Here is a 16,503-nt window from a genome sequence, read left to right on the forward strand (position 1 = left end):
CAAATGGCAAAGGTGGGTGGGAATCAGTAAATAAAATAAATCTTTAAAAAGCAAACAAATGAACAACAAAAAAAGTGCTCACTACAAAACCCTCAAAATAACAGAAGCACACAAAGCAATGAGGAAAGCAACTGGCAATAATTCCATTAGCAGTTTGTTTCCTCCCAGCTGCCTTTTGGGCATATAAATACACATATATGTTTAAATCCAAATGAGAGCATACTATACATTGTTTAACATTTGTAGAAATTGTTGAAGGAGAACAATTTGTGGGAGAGAGTGAATCAAAGGATCAAATCTATTTTAATTTCTTTGACTTTCAGCTCCTCTAAGTGGGGGTACCCATGATCTGAGAAATACCCCTAAATCAGTAAATGGCCTGATATAAATTTGATTGAATTATGACTCTGAAGAAATCCTGGCCTTGATGAAAAAATGAGGGAAGAAGATGCCTCATTCAGTCACTCATCATCCATCCACCTGACCAGTCATTCACCCGTCTTTCTGCTCTAAGGACACAGCTGGGTCCTGCAGGACAAGCCCAAGAGAACAAAGTCTCGCCCCTCAGCTTGTCCTAGGTATAGAGCAGATGCAGCTGTTAAGTCGCAATGCAAGGCCTTTCACCCAGCATGGAGTCCTCCCTTGCCATCATCCTCTCTAAACCTCGAGGGGGTAAACCGGGAAGTACATGAAGTGTTGGCTTAGGAAGTATATCCCATGGATTTTCGAGGGCTCAACAACTGTTAAGAGTTTAATAATGAAAATAATAATATTAATGTTCTATTGATTCTACCTGTAAATTATCACTCACACCTGTCCTCTGTTCATTTCTCACTGTCCCTGCCTGAGTTCAGGCCTTTACCATTTATTTACCTGCTTGGAATATTTTAGTAACATCTTGGCTTGTCTCCCTACCTTCGGTATTGCCTCCATCTAATCCAGTGGTTCTCGTCCCTGGCTGAACATTAAAATCACCCGGCACACTTAACAAAACCTGACACCTGCGCCGCATCTCCAGAAAGTCTGGTTTAATCGTTCTGGAGCCGCTGGGTGACTCGAAGTTGCCAGCGGTGAGGACCAGTTACTAAGCCATCCCCCACGTGCTACAGAGGGACCCTTTTCAAACACAGAATGGATGACCAGCTTCCTGCCTTCCCACCTCCCCTCCTTGCTCTCGCCTGCTCTTTCCCCATTTCTCCTCACGGCCTGTGTTCTGCCATGTTGAATTACCTGCTATTCCCTGTTGGCACAAAACTGTTCTGAACCTCCATTCTTTGGCACATGTTAAACCCTCTGCCCGAACACCCCTCTGCTTGACCCCACACCTTCATCTGCCTGTTCATCCTTCCAGACCCAACTCAATTTCTCCCCTTCCACCCCTCCAGGAAGCCTGAGTCCCACGGGACAGGTGATGCCCCTCGCTTTTGCCCCATTGCACATAGCACCTGCCTCTCCTCTTCTCCCCTCCTGAAGACGTTGTGCCTACGTTATCTGCCTCCTCTCCCAGACAACACACTCCCTGTGGCGAGCAAGGGAGAAGGGAAAGGGCATGGACTTGAGTCATCAGCAGACCCGTGTAAATTCTACCTCCTACCGACTGGCTTTATGACCTTGTACAATTTTCTTCCCCTCTCTGAACCTCATTTGTGTCATCTGTAAAACGGGTGTGCAAATACCTACTTTTTAGGATTGTTTTTGCACATTAATGTGAAGCTCTTGACTTAGCAGCGTGCGTGGCTCACGGGCCTTCAACATATGTTAACCCTTTGTTATTCATCCTAGTAGTCCCAGTATTTAGCACAGTACCTGATGGGCACAGAAGGCCCTCGACATTTTCTGAATGGTGGAGTAGAACAGACAGTGAGTGCTCCTGGAATTTAGAGAAGGGTGGAAGCAGTGTGGAACCTAGAGAGGGCTTCTTGGAGGAGATGGGAGTAAGCTGACCCAGACTTTGGAAAGGCCGAGGAAAAGGAAAGGCATTCCAGGGTGGGGCAGGGTGGGGTGAGATCAGGCCAGGCAGTGAAGAGCAGGAGAGCAAAGGGACAGAGACAAACACAACTGAGGCTAAAAGAGCTAGAAGGAATTGAAGCCGGATATGATGGCCATTGTTTTATTACAACAAACACTAAGTATCTACTATGTGTTGGCCATTGTGCTAGTAGCAAGCACAGGGATGCACCGGTCAACAAAAATTCCAGGCGACAGCGCGCCTGGGTTGTCCTGCGGATCTGTCTCTTGCTTCAACAGTGTTTGAACCCAACAGACCCGGGGACTCTTCCCCACACCCTCGGCTTCGACCACCTTGCGACTGCTTCTCCAGTTGCAACCTCTGGGACCAACTTCTCGGCCATCCCCCGCTGCCGGGACCAGCTAACACCGCTTTTTTGTGGTTAGCTCCTCATTGTTGACCAACCATGAACTCCCAGATCCGTCAGAATTATTCTGCCGACGTGGAGGCCTCTGTGAACCGCCTGGTCAACCTGCAGCTGCAGGCCTCCTACACCTACCTCTCTCTGGGCTACTATTTCGACCGCGACGATGTGGCCCTGAAGGGCGTGGACCACTTCTTCCGCGAGTTGGCGAAGGAGAAGCGGGAGGGCGCCGAGCATCTCTTGAAGATGCAAAACCAGCGCGGCGGTCGCGCCCTCTTCCAGGACGTCCAGAAGCCTTCCAAAGATGAGTGGGGCAATACCTTGAATGCCATGGAAGCTGCCCTTGTCCTGGAGAAGTCCCTGAACCAGGCCCTTTTGGATCTGCATGCCCTGGGATCTGCCAACACAGACCCCCATCTGTGTGACTTCCTGGAGACCCATTTCCTAGATGAGGAGGTGAAACTGATCAAAAAGATAGGCGACCACCCGCAGGCTTGCTGGCCCGCAGGCTGGGCTGGGCGAGTATCTCTTTGAAAGGCTCACCCTCAAGCACGACTAGGAGCCTCCGGAACCCTGAGGCCGTGGGGGAGGGCTCTATTCCCCCAGCATCCAGGCTTCTGCCTGAGCCCCTCCAGCCAGGAGGCATCTTTCTAACTGCCATCTTGTAGCCCTCTAACAAGCCCTGAACCAAGTGTAAACAATAAAGCTTTTTGCAGCAAAAAACAAACAAACAAACAAAAAAAAAAAACCCAGGCACAGGCCTGTTCTCGTGGACTTACAGCCTAGTGGGAAAGGCCTGGCAGCCAAGCAGACAGTGGGGTGAGAGCAGGGTGCAGGGCTGTGGGAGCACAGAGGGAGAGCAACGAGTCCAGGTTTGGGGGCCAGGGAAGGAGTTTACTGAAGGAAATCTAAACTAGGACCTAAAAGACCTGCAGGATTTTGCCAGACAAAGAGCAGGAGGAGGAACATTCTGGAGGGAGTGAAGGCTTGTGCTGGTGCCTAGAGGTGAGAGTGAGTGTGTAGGGTCAGGAAACCCAAGGTAGTTTATCCTGGCTGGAGGGGAGATGGTGAACAGCTGGTGTGAGAGATGAGCCTGAGCTATCCGTGGAGACAGATACAGAGGGCCCCAAACCACATGAAAGTGTTTGGACTTGACCCTGAGGGTTTAAACCGAGAACTGGCACTGTGTGCCAGCACAGGGCTAAGCACTTTCCCGTGTTCTATCAGAATTATCCACACAGCAAGCCTGAGAAAGAGGTGCTGTGATGCGCATTGCACAGAGAAGGAAACCAAGGCCTAGGGAAGTTTGAGAACCTGCCTAAGGTCGCTGGGCTAGTAAGTGACAGAGCTGGCACAGGAGCCCAAGCCTGATTTGGAAGCTTGGGCTCTGAAGGCCTGCGCCTTGTTGCCAGACGCCCAGAGGCATGTGGCTAGGAAGTGCAATGCTGGGGCAGCTAGGACATTGCTCTGCGTAGAGCAGAGGGCTGGCCTGCGAGTATCAGGAAACCTTTCTGTAAAGGTAGGTAGCAATGGACTGGGAAGGGCCCTACATAACTTGGAACTTACCCTGAAAAGAGCTGTGAGCAAGTGGAAGTTTCAGAAGCAGGGAGAAACCAATCGACAATAAAACCTAAACACTCTCAAAGCCAAGGTAAGGTCTAAAGTCCCAGAAACTTTAGGAATCTAAAGTGGTCCTCTTAGGCAGTCATGCCATTTTCCAGAGGTTGCCAGAAATGATGATGACAGCTGCCTTCTGTCTCCTTAACTTGCTTTTCCCAAACTAAATCCTTCTCTCCTTCAGGCTGCGCCACCACGGTGCTGGTGACTGGGGCAGGAATTGGCGAGATGACGCTCCAGATGTTGGTTGGCTCGGTACGTGGGGTGAAGCAGTTGGGGGAGCACTCCTCAGCACGGGGCAGGAGCTGCCAGCCAGGCACCTTCTGAACCCAAGCTGTCCCTTCTCTGCATCTCCCCCAGAGCAGGCAGGGCCCGCGATGCCTGTGTGACCTGTTTCCGTTTCAGAGCCAGCCTTGAAAGCTGAGCTTCCAAATGTGGGATCTGGAGTGTGAAGGGATGTGTGGGGAAGTCCAAAGCAAACACGAGCCGTGTCCGGGAGTGGGGCCAGAGGGGGCCCCGTGGGAATGGAGTTTAGTTCTCAGAGCCTGAGATGGGTTGGAGCTGCGCTCAGGGTTCTTTTTCCATCCCTTCTCAAAATACCACTCCTGACCCCACATCTCCCAGCCTTTGGACGCTGCAACATGCCCAGCTTTTTTGCCCAACTCTTGCCCTGATCGAGAGCCAACTCTCCCCAATTTTGTTCAAACCTATCCATGTTTTATTTACCTATCAGAGGGGGAAATACTAACATCTACTTCTTACTGAATACTATAATATAAATATTATTTTCCCCTCTGTGCAACAGATGATAACAAAACGTAGATAGATTAAGCAACTTGCCCTCACTCAATCACACTGCTAAGAACCAACAGAGGTAAAGCTCAAACCTAGGACTTTCAGTCTCCAAAAACCCATAACCATTACTCAGTTCTTTCCTCTTCTTTTACCTCTGGGTGGGTAGAAAAGTTATAACTTACGATATCCTCTGCACTGAAATGATGTGGCTGCTGGGATTTGCAGCAAAATAGTCTAGTGCAAGGAGAAAGTGAAGGCGTACAGAAGAAATTGTTGCTAATTGTTAAATTTGGGGATGTGTCCAGAGGAGTTCCATATATATAGGAGTTATATATATATATATATAAATCTTCTGTAAAGTTCTGGTTAATCCTTGTGGGTACAGAAACACCTAGTATGATTGGAGCTTCAATGAAGGATTTCAGAAGGTTCTAGAGCACAGAGCTGAAAAGAACTGCATGGGGTTACCAGGCCCAATCCCTGCCTTAGAATGGCTTGCTGCTTCCTCCATAAAACATAACCTGGAAACAAGGCCAAGACTTACCTCCTACCCATATTTTTATGTACTTGTGGATGGGCCTCAACTTGACTGAAAAATCTGCCAAGGGCCTGAGAAGGCTGCTTCTTCCCATACGTCTTCCACAGAAGATGTTTTGTTTTTTAAATTTTTTTCCTAGAGAACTTGTGGGTTTATAGAACAATCATGCATAAAATACCACCCTATTACTAACACCTTGCATTGGTGTGGTACATTTGTTACCATCGATGGAAGCATATTTTTATCATTGTACTTATAACTATAGCCGTGGTTTAACTTAGGATTCGCTATCTGTGTTGTACGCATAAGGTTTTAACGGCCTGTTTCTCTGTGTTTTCCCCTCTGGCAGATATTCCAGGCTCAGGGCAGCTATAGTTTCCTGGTCTGTGGCGTGATCTTTGGTTGCTTGGCTTTTACCTTCTATATCTTGCTCCTGTTTTTCCACAGGATGCACCCTGGACAATCATCAGGTAAGGAAAGAATTCGTTTCTACACAAGAGTCGGAAAACAAGGAGGGGGAGGATGGGGGAAATGCTATGGATCTTAGCACGCCATGAATGGTGCACTGTTCCAAGTAAAATGCAAGGAAATGTTTATTTTTCTACAGCTTCCTTTTCCCCTCTCCCTGCTTTGTCTGCACTGGGCTCTTTGGGCAGGCCGGAGCGGGATAGGCTGACTCACGGTTCTCCATTACGAGGGGGCCGTGGACTGCGAGCCTGGCTTCCGGCATCCCACCATGCCATGGCACCGGGCTTTTCAGGCACCGAAAGGCAAAGCCGCCTCCTTGACTGGAACTCTGCCCAACGACTCGTTGGCCTTTTCTTTGCAGTTCAGGGTTTTGACTTAGCCCAAACCTCTTTTTCAAAAAGAAGTTCTTCAGGTCAAGTGGCAAAGAAAAGCTCCTTTAGGGCAGAGATACTTCCCAAGAATAGTCTCTCTCTTGGGGACCAAGAGGCAGGGGGAGCCCCAAAGCTATTTTCATGATCCTGAGCCCTCGCTTGCCCTTCCGCCCAGAGCTTTCAAAGTGCCAGTGACTGCCTTGGCTGTGAGCATGGCCCATTCTTAGAAGAAGGTTGTCACATCACAGTGTTTGTAATTAGCAGCGCTAATATATGGGTATGATAGTGGTTAAAAGGGAAAGTCTAAGGTCGTGCATATCACGAGAAGGAAAGCTAAAAAGTGAAACTTGAGACTACAGTATAGCAAACCTTCTTGTGAAAAATGAGTAGGTTAATAGTGCATATATCAGGATGTTTTTCCTGAAACAGAGCAAATGTACATTAATGTTACAAGATGTTAATATCAGGGTGATATTTGGGCAAAAATACAACCAAAGCAAACTACGGACAGCAGTGTATAGTAGTATATTAATAACCTTCCATCAGTGGCTAAAAAAAAAAAGGAACAAGGACGATGAACAGACACATTAAGTGCAAAGCATCGAGGGGGTGGGGAAAAATAAATAAATAAAATAAATCTTTTTTAAAAAAGTAAGTATGCTAAATGAAAGAAACTAGACAAAAAGTATTATATTTTGTTTGACTCCATCTATACAAAATGTAAATACAAATAAATTATAGAGACAGAAAAAGATAATCAGTTATGCAGGAGAAGGATGAACGATTGAGAGGTGACCTACTAAGTGGTAGGGTTTTTTTTTTCTTGTTTGTTTTCTTTTTTTGTGGAATAATAAAAATTCTCTAACATTGATTGAAATAATGAAAGCACAACTATGATTATACCAAATGCCATTGATTCTACACTTTAGATGAACTGTATGGTTTATGAATACACTTCAGTAAAATTGATTTTTTTAAAAGCTACTAAAACAAAGTAAGAAAAAAAAATAGAGTTCAGAAACGAATCTGCACGAATGGTGATCCTGAAGGGCTGGAAGAGAAAGCTAGGTCTTTCAAGAAAAGGCACTGGGGCTATGAGATATGCACATAGAAGAAGAAATGAATCTTGAGCCCTATCTGATACTACAGGTAGGAAATATTTTGTGCTTCAATGGAAAACTATGCATTATCCATAGCACACTCTCTGAGTTATCTGATTTTGATTCCAAGACAACTCTTTACGACGCTGTAATTTGTAGGTCTCTTATGGCAGTGCAAAATTCATGAAAGTAAATTCTGCCTGGTAAGGAACAACCCTCCCCCTAACACACATGGAAAAACCAGTTTTGCCCCTTCATTTGCACATTCCTTTCAGTATTCTTGACCTACAACTGTGTCTGTCCTTCGGATTCTCCTTTGAATTGGTTGTAACACTTTTACCAGCTTCCTCGTTAAGGAGTTAAATAAAATCTTTAACATGTGTTCATTTTTTTTTTTTTCTAAAAAAATAAAGGTGCTCAGACAGCTCTTGTTCTCCCCATAAAAAGCAAAAAGACTGAAAGCAACCACTGCAGGCATTCCACCATCCTGTCTCTCAGTGGGTGGACATTCACACCCTCTAAACACTCAGTTTAAAGTTCCAGAAGAACAACAGGGCCTGAAAAAAGCGCTCTCTGTAGCCTGAGATGGCGGGTACCCTATTGTTGTCTAGGCCGGCACTCAGCACGGGGCCCTTGTTTAAGACATACGTGCAATATATGTTTGCTGAATATAAAATATGTAACACTTAATGAGTTCCTTACTCACAGGAGACAAAAATAAATACATATTCCCCAAGCCCTAGACACTGGTCTCAACAAACTGCCTCCATCAACATTTTGCCAGAACTAGCAGATCTGACTTTTCACTTTACTCTCTAAAGAGCCACAGAAGAGCAGAGAAACAAAAAGGCTAGGTGAGCTCTTGGAATGAAAAATGGCCACAACTCATCAGATATGCTGAAACATGCTACCTGTTGTTTTTTCTTTTGTAGTTCCTACCCAAGACAAACCAGTTGGGATGGAAAATTCTGAGTGCTACCAGAGGTAGAAGTGGGTAAAGGAGACAAGTGAAGATTCCCAGCCTCTTGGACACCAACACACTGTTGAAGAAAGTTGGGGGTGGAGGTGGAGGCAGTATCTCAGATGACTTTGTTCAAATCCTCTCCACTAATACTTGATCAGGTAGAAGAAATTAAACTGAGTCCTGGGACCTAGGTCCTCCCCAAGAAATCATTAGAAGTTTACCTGGCTATTCCAGTTACTTTCCCCTTCCCTAGTTCAGACTTTTGATAAGAGCTGCCCAGGATAGCAGCTGGAAAGGAAGAAGACAGCCACACACTTCACTCCTTTTGCCAGCTCCCTCATGGACCGTACCCTAGAATGAGGTCATTCTTAATTTAAGTTAGAAAAAATGGGTTGAAATTGTAAAGATCGGTGATCATTGCTCTATGTAGATATATTTTAAATGAATCAAAACTGCCCCCAATTTATTCTGTCATGCTCAAAGGATTTATATGCTTTTTTCCCTATTAATAATCCAAAGCCCCCAGAATTCCTGATGCTGGTGTCAGTAGTTCTTCTATATTCTAAAACTTCAAAAGAAAAAGTTGAATCCTGTTATCTGTGGGTCACTAATCCAGTGGTATGCCGTAGTTAAACCAGCTTATAAAAGCTGATTTAAAATTTTCATTTTTGAGAACTGGCTGTTAAACACAGCCATTATTAAAAATTATATAAACTTATATTAAATTAGACTTTAAACAGAGGTAACATACTCAAAATTTACCACTTCCTAATTATTATTATTGATGCTCGAGGTTATTTACATCTCTTATATACATATGATGGAAATGATATATAATGCTATGCTACTCTGTATCTCTTCCCAACCCTGCTTTCATTAATACCATGTTGGTAACTTGAAATCAGTCATGGTGGGAATATTTGCACCACAGAAATTGGTAAAAGCTATGATTCAAGCCCCCCTCCCCCCGAAAGCCAGTTGTTAAATATTTTCCAACATGCTACTACTAATAATTGATGCTACTTGGCCTGGGAAGATGAGTTGGATGTTCTATTTTTTTTTTTTAATTGAGGTTCACTAGCTTACAAAAGGTGTAGAAACGGCATTAAGAATTTCCAAAAATATCTCATTTAAATTTTACATCTTTTAGAGAGAGATAAAAAACCAGGCCACGATCTTTTTTTCCCCACTTTTAACAAAATGCTGGACCTACTGAACAATTCAAGCTGTGCAGTATACTGAAAGCAGTGCCCGTCAAGGAGTTACAGCTCCTGCCTATAACAAATCCTGTAGTAATGACGGAATGCAAACACATCAGCTTAGAAAGGAATAAAAGTACTGAGATCTCTGTGTAATGAAATGGCTAAAGTACAGTGATGGTTTGCTTGTATATTGATTTTCCTTTACTTTCTCTATGTGTATACAAATGTATATGCATAAATATAAAAATTAAATGGTCTCAGTAACCTGTCCCCAGTACTGTGATATATATGTCTGATTCAAAAAAGGGTTTTCCTGGATCTATAGGCATCATAAAGTTAGCCAGCTCCATCCATCAGCAATATGGTATAGTGATGAAAATCTGGCTGTAGAGAGAGACCTGGTTCAAGCACTGCCTTCACCTTTTCCAGCTGTGTGGCCCTGCGCAGATGACTGAGGCTCTTCCAACCTCACTTTTTTAATCTGTAAAGTGTCATTTATAAAAGTACCTTCCCTACCTCAAAGGAATTCTGAAAGGACTAAGTGAGAGAATTTGTGTAAAGTACCTACTAACTGCCTGACATAGAAACTGTTTAATAAATGTTAGCAATTTTTATTTTTAAAACTTCGTCAAAAGTATACGTATGGTACATATTTATTGTAAGTCAACCAGATCCAACTTCTCTTAAAGCTGGTAGCCCGGGGATACAGTTTTAATTTTGACTGTAAATACTTAAAAAAAAAAAAATAATATGCCTATGTAAGAAGTATTAGGTGCCCACCAAACTTACTTGTACAATCTAACCGTAGTGATGACCTTGACTAAAAGAAAACAGCTGTATTCTTCTTGGGGTTTTTCAAGAAAACATCCTTCTCATACATAGTTAAGAGAGGAATTAATGGCTGTATCTAAATTGATTGTGATTAACTGGGGAATATAGAAAATAAATCCAAGAGTACCTTTCCTAAAATAAAATATTTTAAATGTAATAAGTGTGTTATCTATTATGAAGAGCAATTAATCTTCTTACAATCTCAGAAACAATCTAATGTTATCCCAAGATAGATCTCTCTCATACTATAGGTTCACATGGCTGATATTTTTGGAAGAAAGAAACCAAAACTCTCATGGACAGATGGACTGGGACCCACTCTTCCCCCATACTTAATCAGAATTAAGAGGAAAGGCAGTTGGGTTCTTACACCACACTTCAAAATCATGTACACAGCAACAAGTAGGGCTTTTTTCCTGATCTCTTCTTTTTAGAATTTCCACATTCCAAAGTGCTGTGGATCACCATTCTCAGATTTCCCTCTGCTTCCTGGACGCAGGAATCTTACCCATCAGCATACCAGATTCACTAAAGGAAGACGTAATGACAGAGAAAATTCTTTTACAGAGAATTATTTTATTGCTTCAAAAAAGATTTTTAAAATTCCTCCTCCCTTCAAGGCACTGATCTAGGTGCAGGGATACAGCAGTGAATAAGACAGAAGTCCCTGCCCTCACAAAGATTACACTATATTTAGGGACACAGACATAAACAGATAATCAAATGTAAACATGCCCACAGGTGAGCACTAATTGAGGGCCATAAAGAAAAAGAAAGTAGGGAAGGGAGATGGGGATAGCATACGTCAAGAGATGCTGTGGGAGGCCTTTTTGAGGCACCATTTGGCAGAATATGCGGGAGCAAGCCATCCAAGTATCTGGAAAAGATATCAGGTAGGGGGCACAATTGCAAGGATTCAGACTAGAATATGCCTGGAAGTATCTGAGGAACAGCAAGCAGCCCAAGTGTGCCTTAAGTGTAGGGAGGAAGGGGAAGAAACAGACTGGAGTGGTAGGCTAGGTGCCAGAGCATAAGCCATGGCAGGGAGTTGGGTTTTCTTCTTTCTTGGGTAATGTGAGATTAATTGGGAGAGTTGTGAGTGGGCAAATGACAGGATCTTATTTACATATTTAAAAGTATCACTCTGGTTGTGTGGAGAAGAGATGAAGTCAAGAATTGAGGAGCCAAGTGGATTTGGCTCAACTGATAAGAGTGTCCGCCTACCACATGGGAGGTCCAGGGTTCAAACCCAAGGCCTCCTGACCCATGTGGTGAGCTGGCCCATGCGCAGTGCTGATGTGCGCAAGGAGTGCTGTGCCACACGGGTGTCCCCCGCCTAGGGGAGACCCACGTGCAAAGAGTGCACCCCATATGGAGAGCTGCCCCATCCAAAAAAAGCAGAGCCTGCCCAGGAGTGGCGCTGCGCACAGAGAACTGATGCAGCAAGATGAAGCAACAAAAAGAAACACAGATTCCAGGTGCCACTGACAAGAATGCAAGTGGACACAGAAGAATACACAGCGAATGGACACAGAGCAGACAACTGGGGAGTGGGGGGAGAAGGGGAGAGAAATTTTTAAAAAATTGAGATGAGTTAGGGTACAACTGCAATACACAGTGTAAGAGATGTCTTGACAGTGATGGTGGCAGTGGAAGTGTTAGCAGTGATTAGATTATAGCTGTGCCTTGAAGGTCATGCCAACAAATATGCTGATAGATTTGGTGTGGGGTGTGAAAGATAGGAATCAAGGATGAATCCCAGGTATTTAACCTGATTAACTGGGTATATCATGAGGCCATTTAATATTGGAAGATCCCGGTGGGTCAGGCATGGGGGTGGGGGTGGAGTGCAAGAGTTCTGTTTTAGAATGTTCATTTTAAGATGCTACCTTGGGGGAAGTGGACATGGCTCAATTGATAAGAGCATCCAACTACCACAAGGAGGGTCCCGAGTTTGATCTCCAGGGCCTCCTGACCGGTGTGGTAAGCTGGACCATGTGTAGTGCTGCTGCACGCAAGGAGTGCCCTGCCGTGCAAGGGAGCCCCCATGTAGAGGTGCCCCTTGCACAAGGAGTGTACCCTGCAAGGAGTGCTGCCCCACATGAAAAAAGCACAGCCCGCCCAGGAGTGGTGCTGCACACACAGCTGACGCTGCAAGATGATGCAACAAAAAAACAGTTTCCCAATTCCGCAGGATAACACAGAGAATGGACAGAGAGAACAGACAACGGGGGGGGGAGGGGTGAATCTTAAAAAAAAAATGCTATCTTGTATATCAAAGAAGGCTGATATGTAAGTCTAAACTTAAAAGAGAGATCAAGGCTGAATATATAAACTCTGTGGTCACACACATATACAGTGTTTAAAGCCATAGGGCAGGAGACCACCTAGGGACTGAAACTACATCACATCACAGAGATCAGAAAATTGAGCACTGAGATTCCTCACCAGCTACAGGGTTTGGAAAAAGAATAGGATCCTACCAGGAAAATGAGAAAAGAAAGTTGGATGAAATTCAGGAGCGGATGTAGTCTCCTGGAAGGCATTAGATGAATGTTTAGAGGAGGAGGAAGTAATTGGTGCTGTCAAGAGGTCCAATAAGAAGCCTGGCATCAACCAGTGGATTTGGCAACATGGAAGGTGATCTGGATGGAGACAGGTTTCCATTAATTATGATGTATTTGAAAACATGGGAATCGTAAAATCGATTCTGATGCTCCAGCAACTTCCTTGCACCTGACTTACGGTTACAGGTTATCATTCTTGATTCATTTTTCAATATTATCCACGGTCCTCTTATTTCAGTCACACCAAATGAAGTCACCTTTGTGGACTCCCTCCAGTTACAGGGTGTATTCCAATTAGTGCAGTGCTTTGTAGTGACAATGAATGTAAAATCTTATAATTGTTAATAATCACTGCCTATTTGATAATGCCAAGTCCTGGAAAATTATCCAATGTTAGAGCATTCATTTAACTTTTAATTTTAGTTTGCCATCAGATGCATGCGTCTTTTACTATAAAACACAGAAAGTGCTTGCAGAATAGGCAAACTGCCACTCAAAAGGGAAGTGTCAACAGTCAAAAAAGTAGAAAATATTGGATTAGACAGGTTTTTTTTACTGAAGGCCTTCTTCAAGCTTTTAATACTCTATACATTTTGAATCTCCAAGAGGTGGAGATCCCATTTCCCAAACTTATCTGACCTTTTAAGATGAATGTTCCAGGAAATACACGTTGGGAACCATGGCTCAGGAAAATCCCACAGTCCGGCAGGACTTACCACCCGTGTTCAATACTGTTTACTGACTCCCTTCTAAGTGGTATATCACCAGTGTTGGTGACTTGTACCCCCCAGACCAACCTCTTGTTATTTTCACCTAAAGCTATGAAACAGACGTCTCTGATGTTTTTGCTACCTGTTCATCCCACTTTCCCCTAAATATATTCTATCAACCCAGTTCTGTTAATGCCTAATTTCATTTGCAAAGTGAACTGAAAGCCTCCAGTTTCTTACCTAAAAAATTACATGAACCATGCTTAGAGTAGAAATAAAAGCTGCTCCTTATAAGGCCTGGAATAAAAGAATTAAATAAAAAATATGCCTTTTAAAATGTAAAATAAAATTTAAAATTAGAGTAAAATGAGATTTCACATGGTGAATAATTTTCCTAGCCAGTCTATTCTCTTAACTTCTTTTTTTTTTCTTTTTTTTTTTTAGGAGTTATCAAGATTGAACCCAGGACCTTGTACATGGAAAGTAGACACTCAACCACTTGAGCTACATCTGCTCCCTCTAAATTCTTTTCTATACCAACATCATTTTACAGTCCTTCCTCTTCACCACCTATCCCAAACCAGACTTTAAATATTTTCATGTAGATACAGATCAAACAGCTGAAGGCCAAGTTTAAGGGTAACCATCAGGAAAACTGAACCCACATTTCCTTATCCACATTCAAAATGGATAAAAATCCAGGGAAACAGATGTGACTCAAGTGATTGGGCTCCCGTTTACCATAGGGGAGGTCCTGGGTTCGATTCCCAGGGCCTCCTGGTGAAGGCAAGCCAGCCTGAGTGGAGAGCTGGCCCACATGGCAAGCTGGCCCAAGCAGAGAGCTGGCGCGCAAGATGGTAACAAAAAGAGACACAGAGGCAAGACAATAAGAGACGCAGCAGACCAGGGTGCTAAGATGGCGCAAGAGATTGAGCACCTCTCTCCCACTCTGGAAGGTCCCAGGATCAGTTCCCAGTGCCATCTAAAGAGAAGATAAGCAGACACAGAACATACAGCAAATGGACACAGCAGACAAGGGGGAAAAAAAGAGAGAGAGAGAGACTGTCTCCATGGATGTGTGCAAGAGATGGGAAATGAATGATCAACTCAGAAAATAATTTTGTTAAAAATATTTATTTAAAAAAATACAATTGTCCATATCTAGTTGCACATATATCTATTAACATATCGCATAATTTTAGACTTTAGTAAATTTGCTACCATGCTTTCTTAAAGCCAGCTTGCATTATACAAAGCAAATTCCTCTGTCAGTTCTTACATAGAAAGTTTTTTGAAATGTATCATCTTTCTAAAAAGATGCATATCACCTTTCTAGAATTTAACAAAATTTTTGCATAAAACTTGAAGCGGTAGAAAAAACAATCACCTGATTGGTTATTCAGAGCAACCCCTTACTAGGTTTGGAGATGCGCTGAGTATCAACTTTACTTTTTTTCTTCTGAAAGCAGCATATTGTAAAGCCCTCAAAGTGCAAGCACAACCCTTTCCTCATCTACCTAAATTCTGTATAAAGTTTCTTTGCAATAGACAAATAGGAGAATTCAAGACTCTAGCCATATAATCATCCTAATCAACTTTAAAACAACATCCCTTTGTTTCCAAACAAGTCAGTCAGAACTACTTAGATAAAAGATGTGGAAGTTTCTCTTCAATTGTATCCACAACTAAAGTGAATTTTAATAAATGTGAGCAGTTACCATTCAATTGCTTTTTTAGGGGAAAAATGGTGATTTTAATACTTTGAAGATCTCTCTAATTTAAATTACACTGAAATGAATTAAGACAAGTTATTAATAGCACATTAACAGTTATTCATTCCTTTGGGTAGGTGTGCACTTGCATTATATATTAAGTATTCTATCTATACGAAAGTGGTAGATACTGGTTATTATGATACAGATTTCAATAAAATAAACAAGGGGGGAAATAATGAATTAACTGTCTTCATAGTTAAGTTGATGTGTTAGAGTAAAGCATCCTGACAAGTTATTACCACATATTCCAAACTAAGACATACACATAAAATAATACCTTTCTTATACATTAATGCTGATTGGGGATACACTGTATAGAAATATGGCCAACATATGCTTTTCTTCACCGACTGGATGAAAGAAAATCAAGAATTTATTAAAGAATATCATTTGGTTTTTAAGTAATGCTCATACTAAATAGTCTACAATACCAATACCACTGTGATTAAACCACGTGGCTAATGGGATTTCAAATAATCTAACCTACAGTTATTTCCCATTAATCATATTCACTCCTAATTGTCTCTTTCTGGGAGGCGATCCAGGATGGCTCATAGGAAATAATCAGTTTGGTCTTCAAAATGCAACAATATATACAGTTCTGTTTGTTTAGCCAACTTGATTATTTGGCGTATAAAGGGCACAGTACTAAAACCTAATTTTAGTCAAAAAATTCTATTTGCCTCAAACCAAATGCTAACCAGTAGCAAAATGACTGAGTTTCATATTTAATCTTCCCTACCCACAAAGATAAATGAAACTGCTAGAAGGCAAAAGTGAAAAGACATATCTGATTGTTATTAGCAAAAGATCGATGGCCAAACTGAATAATTTGTAATCAAGAATTACCTGCATTCATTTCTATCTTTATATACATGCATATTAGCTAATTCCACTCATACTGGACAGAGAAGCTCATAAAGTATACTACTATATCACACAAGCAATGATTGTCATGTACATATAAAGGCCATTGGTAATACTGCCACAATAAACAAAAAATAGAAAATGTCTTAAAAGGGACTGTGCTCCCTACACAGAACAGACAATAAGCATCAATGATTAAACAAACTTAAAATAAACTTAAAAGTTGAGTTGCAAATCATTAAAAATCTTTATAAATTTCTACAAAGCACAATATTAAAAGCTCTTATTTTAATACATCCTAGCTAAAAAAGAGCATACCTTACAGA

General features: G+C 42.5%; 1 protein-coding gene across 2 annotated transcripts in view; it reads left to right on the forward strand.

The window, feature by feature from the left end:
- Positions 1-15,490, forward strand: part of MFSD4A (major facilitator superfamily domain containing 4A) — a 44,673-nt gene extending 29,183 nt beyond the window's left edge. The window contains exons 8-11 of one of the 2 annotated variants that reach the window (XR_002793234.3): positions 4,174-4,244; positions 5,672-5,792; positions 8,194-8,383; positions 13,980-15,490. Coding sequence is in view for 1 of the 2 variants with exons in the window: in XM_004473452.5 (XP_004473509.1) it covers positions 4,174-4,244; positions 5,672-5,792; positions 8,194-8,249 (248 nt within the window). In the remaining variant the exon portion in view is untranslated. Of the gene's footprint in view, positions 1-4,173; positions 4,245-5,671; positions 5,793-8,193; positions 10,416-13,979 lie in introns of those variants that run through there. The other variant, XM_004473452.5, reaches the window with a different exon arrangement.
- Positions 15,491-16,503: the final 1,013 nt, after the last annotated feature.

This window comes from Dasypus novemcinctus, chromosome 13 (genome assembly GCF_030445035.2).
Source record: "Dasypus novemcinctus isolate mDasNov1 chromosome 13, mDasNov1.1.hap2, whole genome shotgun sequence".
Classification (NCBI taxonomy): Eukaryota; Metazoa; Chordata; class Mammalia; order Cingulata; family Dasypodidae; genus Dasypus; species Dasypus novemcinctus.